At 37.3% G+C, this 6,631-nt stretch overlaps 1 protein-coding gene across 3 annotated transcripts in view; it reads right to left on the bottom strand.

Annotated features, from left to right (window-relative positions):
• The window catches only part of Eps15 (epidermal growth factor receptor pathway substrate 15), a 106,262-nt gene that overhangs the window by 41,228 nt on the left and 58,403 nt on the right, over nucleotides 1-6,631 (bottom strand). For all 3 annotated transcript variants that reach the window (XM_031378162.1, XM_031378163.1, XM_031378164.1), the window contains exon 13: nucleotides 4,240-4,312. In XM_031378162.1, coding sequence (XP_031234022.1) covers nucleotides 4,240-4,312 — 73 coding nt within the window. The remainder of the gene's footprint in view (nucleotides 1-4,239; nucleotides 4,313-6,631) is intronic.

Raw genomic sequence — 6,631 nt, 5'->3', positions numbered from 1 at the left:
CTGTCTCTGTGCCCTCTGGTTAGTCTGGCTAAGGGTTTATCTATCTTGTTGATTTTCTCAAAGAACCAAGCCCTGGTTTTGTTGATTCCTTATATAGTTCTCTTGTTTCTACTTGGTTGATTTCAGCCCTGAGTTTGATTATTTCCTGTAGGTTTACTCCTTTTGTGTGTATTTGCTTCTTTTTGTTCTAGAGCTTTCAGATGTGCTGTTAAGTTGCTAGTGTATGCTCTCTCAGTTTCTTTATGGAAGCACTCAGAGCTTGAGTTTTCCTCTTAGAACTGCTTTCATTGTGTCCCATAAGCTGGATATGTTATGCCTTCATTTTCATTAAATTCTAAAAAGTCTTTAGTTTCTTTATTTCTTCCCTGACCAAGTTAACAGTGAATAGATAGCTGTCCAGCTTCCATGTGTATGTGGGCTTCCTAGAGATCCATTCCATCTGCTGATACCAAACCCAGACACTATTGTTGATGCCAAGAAGTTCTTACTGACAGGAGCCCCATATAGCTGTCCCGAGAGGCTCTGCCAGAGACAGACCAATACAGATGCGGATGTACACAGCCAAACATTGGACTGAGCACAGGGCCAGGATAGTTGGGAATGCTAGACTGCTGAGGCAGGAGTGGGTGGGTGGATGGGGGAGCATCCTTATAGAGGCAGGGGGGAGGAAAGAGGGGATAAGGGGCTTGTAGAAGGGAAACTGGGAAGGGAGATAACATTTGAAATGTAAATAAATAAAATACCAACAAAAAATGAAGAAAAAAAGAAAATCAGTATTTTACTTTAAAGTAGAGAACATATATAAATACAAAACCAAAAACTTGACTGGAGTGTAGCTCCATGAGGGAACATGTGCTTAATATGCACGAGGCCTTGATCTTCAACACCAAAACAAAAGCAAAAATAAGACCAACCGAAAAGCTCCAGGTGGGGCTGAAAGATAGCTTGGCAATTAAGAGCACTTACTATCCTTGCAGAGGACTTAGTCTCATTTCTGGCACTCACAAGGTGGCTCATAAATGCCTGTAACTTGCTCCAGGGCCAGATACCACCACCACTACTCCATCCCCTGCAGACACCAGGTGTGCACATACATATGTGCAGGCAGAACACTCATAGAATAAAAATAAGTAAATCTTAATGCTCTTGGTTTTAAAATCTTTCTTCTATGCTTGAGATATGAATTTGTATAATTATTTACTTTATTAGCTAGAGAAACAACATTCAAAAAAGACAAGGTAGGATTCTCAATGATAGGCTAAACTTCATTTATTAGCATTTCCACTAGAAAGTGGCGTCAGGAAGAAGTAGCAAAGTACACTTTCTTAGATGCTGCCATTTAATAACAGCTCTAGTAAATGGTCTTTTCCAGAAAAAACAAAAACAAAAACAGAAAAGCAGTATTGAGATCATGCTATGGTGGTGGACATATGTAATCCCTAAACTTGGGTGGTGGAAGCAAGAGGATCAGGAGGCCTGGGTTATGCTCAACTACAGTGGGTCCAATGCCAGTCTGAGTTACATGAAACCCAGTTTAAAAAAAGAAAAAAAGGACTGAAAATTGGAATTAGAGATTTAACTCTCAGTATTACTCCTACTCTGGGCCTTGTTAGTAAATAGTAAGTCAGAGCCACTGCAGTAATCAACTCCACTTCTTACCAATTTTTCTGTCTTTTTGTGCTTCAGAAAGCAGGAAATGATCACAAAATGAGGTGTTTTGGTTGCATATATATAGATGACATATATACACATACATACATATATATATAAAATACGCAAATGCTTGTTTGTATGCATGTATGTATGTATGTATGTATGTATTATGTCAGTCAGTCATCATTCTTGGTCTAGCATCTCATTACCACTGATAATACAGAGATGACTCTACTACCCTGAACTTTCATTAACCTCACTGTTAATTTTCAGTGGATTTATTTTCAGCCAACAGTTCTTGTTCTACACTAAGCAAGCTCCGAAATGCCTTATACTTAGAAGTACCCAATGCATAAACCAGTTCAGAACTCACGTGCCAAAGATACATTATGGATCTCACAAAGCATTTTTGTATTGTTTTTATTAGATATTTTCTTTATTTACATTTCAGATGATATCTCCTCTCCTGGTTACCCCTCTGAAAAATTATCAAAAACAAAAAACATGCCCTGTTTCCTTCCCCCCTCCCCCTGCTCACCAACGCACCCTCTCCCACTTCCTGGCCCTGGCATTCCCCTATACTGGGGCATAAACCTTCACAAGACCAAGGGCCTCTCCTCCCATTGATGACTGACTAGGACATCCTCTGCTACATATGCAGCTGGGGACATGAGACCCACCATGTGTGCTCTTTGGTTGATGGTTTAGTCCCTGGGAGCTCTGAGGGTACTAGTTAGTTCATATTGTTCGTCCTAAGGGGCTGCAAACCCTTCAGCTCCTTGCGTCCTTTCTCTAGCTCCTTCATTGGGGACCCTGTGCTCAGACCAATGGATGGTTGTGAGTCTCTACTTCTGTACCTGTCAGGTAGTGTAAGAGCCTCTCAGGAGACAGCTATATGAGGTTCCTGTCAGCCAGTACTTGCTGACATCCACAATAGTGTCTGGGTTAGGATTCCCGGGTGGAGCAGAATACCCAAAATACAATCCATAAACCACAAGAAACTCAAGAAGAAGGAAAACCAAAGTGTGGATGCTTTGTTCCTTCTTAGAAGGGGGAACAAACACCCATCTAAGGAGTTGCAGAGACTAACTATGGAACAGAGACTAAAAGAAAGGACAATCCAGAGACTGCTCCACCTGGATCTCACAAAGCTTAATGTTACTTTACTAATACCATTAATCAAAATGTGCACATACATTCTGGAGAAATTTTAGCAATAAAATTTATATAATTATAAGAAACCAAATATTTGAGGATATTCAAGGAACAATATAAATTTTAGCTCTCTCCTAAACTGGCTATTTAAATCTCCATCCTGTTTGTTTTTTCCCTATAAATGTACTCAAATAACAAAATATTGTCTATTACAAGAACCAGTATATTTTAGAATAGCAGTTGGTTAAATCTAGAAGTTGTCTATGATTATACCAGTGATTATATTGGGAAAAAAAACAATTTTTGTAGATTTTTGTCCTCTGCTCCCAAGCTGTGTCCAGCAATAACTACTAAAATTAAGTTTTAGTGTTTGCATTTCTCAAAAATCTTAAAATTACACAAAACAGTAAACTCAAGCAGCTTACCAGCCTACACCCAATCTCATTAGCAGGAAGAGAAATGCTGGTATAAATCTCTTGACTTTCACACCACTTTTAGGAAAATTCCAATACATATAATAAAAGCAGTCATCCAATCAGAGTCAACTCCAGCCACACGTCTCCCTGGCTTCCTCAGTCCTTTAGTGAATCATCTTCCCCAGCCTGCCATGCTTCTCTTCTAGCCCTCGGAAGGATGGGTCTAAGAAACCCATCTCTGCCCTTTTAACACCATTAGTACAAGTAGAAAGACCTAAGATGTAAGTGACACATGAGGAAATGTCCACCCATGAGCTCTTGCTGGCAACTGCTACCAGTGCCTGCACATCCAACCCCCCATACAGCACTCAGGAAACACAACCCAGTAACATGGCCATATGAAACACTGCTGAATACTGTTTTTAATGTTTAAAACACTGTCACATTTATCAAATAAAAACAGGTTTTTTTTAAATCTCCTCTTTTTATAAAATAAAAATATTAATGCAACACAGCAAAATGAATTAAATCTATAAAGTTTCCAATATTTTGTCTACAAAGCATTTCATAAGATGTTATTTTAAATCTCTATCATTTCCACCCTCCCAGTGACATGAGAAACAACAGTCTTTGAAAACAGTACGTCCCTCAGCTGACAAAAATCTTACATGGGTGAAAAAACAATTTGGTTTCTGATGATCCAATTTAATTTTATTGGTGTAATAATATTTAAATCAAGTCATTCAAAGTTATCTTTAATGAATAATATGCAAGTGAATATCATTAAATATTTTCAAATTTAAAAATATGTGCTTAAAAACACTGCTTTCTCATTGCAGTATTATATTTAAAGGCCAGAATTCAGAGCAACAACCATCATTTTTAAAAAAAGATTTATGTCAAACAAGTATTAGGTATTCCCTAGACCTAATATCATGCTCATCAAACAGTAAATACATTTAGCATAAAAATTCCTCCATGAGAATCAGAGCAGTACATTTTATAGCCCACTTACCTGAACCTCACTTGTCCTCTGCTTAACTGTGTCTTCCTTCTCTTTAAGGTCCTGCTCCACATTGTTCTTTTCCCTAGAAGACCAGCAAACAATGCAAGAGTATCTGAGAACATCAGCTACAGCTGGTATGGCTATCCATCCTCCTAATCCTGAATCGCTTTTTAAATACATGTTGAAACATTCAATTTTTAAATGAAGGGCAGAATTTTCTACCCTCTTTAAATTATTTATAGAATAGAAAATCAATATAAGCTCTGTTTGTAAAGAAAAAATTGCTTCCTCACTAAAATGTGGTGAAAGGGGGATATATTAAAAAAGGAAGAAGCAAAAACTAATCAATGGAACCCTCGGGTTTCGCTGATCTCACTGTTGCTATGGTGATGCCATCCAATGAAAACTGTGAGTGAAGAAAAGGAGGAGTTGCATCAGCTCTGTAAGCTTAACCCTTAACTATCACTGTCCTATTAAATAAGAATGGATGATAGGAACAGTGAACAATATTAATAAATAGAGCCATTTGTGTGTTAATTTTCCTTAAATATCAGTATACATCAATTTTAGAGTGTAACAACATAGAAAAATATAAAAGATTGTTAATATCCAGGTAGCACACTCTATGAAATACATTTACTCCAAAAGGGTCCTTTGGAACTACCTATGAAACCAAATAGGTCAGTACACAAAATCATGTACATTATATTTAAGAACAGTCCAGAGAAGTGTAATGTCTTTCCCTCAACTCAAACACACAAGGCTCTCCTTTAAAATAGCATCCCAATTTCCTATGTTCTTTAACAAAGCTGGAGCCATAGGAATGAATCTTTAAGAAAAAAAAAAAAAAACCCTTTATTTAAATTACAAAATAAAGCTATTTCTTTTCCTAGAACAAATTTAACTTCCCATGTTTACTAAAACCATTAACATGTACTGCTCTTTTATTTGCTACAAAATGAGAGATAAAAAAAAATCCCCAGACTTCTTCAGTAATACCTAGGAGTAGGGAGAAGAAGGCAATATGGAGAGGGAAGCAAGCATTCAAGAAGCTTCCTAGTCTAGTATTACAGGGTCATCATCATGTTTCAAATAACTAACATAACTCAGCATCTAACAGAACCCAGATGTAAGCTCAGATTCCATTTAGCTGCACAATAAAGTGAGAAAATGACATTAAATATTTAAGGAAGAAACTGCATGCCTTATTTGTATATCTCATCTTGTTAAAGTGAGACTCTGAAGTGCAGCACCAAGTCAGCTGTTCTGGATCTGTAGGTACAATGATCTCAAGATTTGTATGGAGGAGGAAGGCACAGACAGAAAGCTATTTGTACACTGTTATTTTTAAATGCCAGAAATGGCCAAGGAACTCACTGACCGTTTGTCAGATGGGTTGCAATGTGGGTCACAATGACGTGGAGATTTTAAACAGTCCCTTTACCATTCAAATCATTGTTCCAGCCTTCCTTTCAACCCCAACCACCAACCCTTATCAAATTATGTGAAAAGGAAAAACAGAAAATCACAAAGGGGAAAAAAAAACAACTGAAAATATAACACAAAGTCTGCTAGCTCAATCTTGGAATTTTTTTTTCCATCCTTATGTGAGCAGAGGAGTGTTTTCAGTTCTGCTGCAGTCTGTCAGAGAGAAGTCACATGAAAATCTAGCGCCCTCCAAATCCACTCCCCAGCTCCATGCCCCCAAATCCTCAGAGACATTCTACACAAGGTCAATAGAACTTCAGCTCCATTTTAGAGAGTACATAGCAATGGTAGGAAAAATTATAATGTATCAGAAAGCGTTGCTGCAGACATGAATGTGCATCATTTAAATTCTTCCTGTTGCTCTTTTAACTCTTATTACATCTGCTCAAGCCTCTCTGCTCTGCTGTTAGCTCCTGTTACTCACTGTGCCTGTTCAGAAGACAGAATGTACACACAGGAGAACAGAGCTGACTTAAAGTAATGCAGACAGAAGAATGGCAGAGCAAGGGAAGCTCACTTGGTGAAAAAGAGAGATCGCTAAGATTTGGAGCTCTTAGTAGCAAGCAGTCTAGGCTTGAGTAAAATAGAAGATGCTTGAAGAAAACAAGCTACTGCTTATAATTTATGGTATTTGGGGAAGAAACAATAGAAATATCTCTAAACATATGTTGAAAACTACTAAATAAAATATGAGAACCTTTAGAAATCATTTCTTATCTCAGAAATCAATAAAACTGAACTTTTTTAAAAAAAAAACTTTTATTGCATTATGATGAGAAAAGTTACATGATTTCAATTTAATTGAATTTGTTAACATTTAAAAACATATTTCAATAAAATATAATTGAATCACACTCTTGTTTCCCTTTTGTACCACTGCTCCTCCCAGAGACCCCCCTTCAATACCTACAAT

This window comes from Mastomys coucha, unplaced genomic scaffold (assembly GCF_008632895.1).
Source record: "Mastomys coucha isolate ucsf_1 unplaced genomic scaffold, UCSF_Mcou_1 pScaffold18, whole genome shotgun sequence".
Lineage (NCBI taxonomy): Eukaryota > Metazoa > Chordata > Mammalia > Rodentia > Muridae > Mastomys > Mastomys coucha.
Note: the sequence above shows the minus strand (reverse complement) of the source record. Positions and strands in the feature narration are given on the sequence as shown.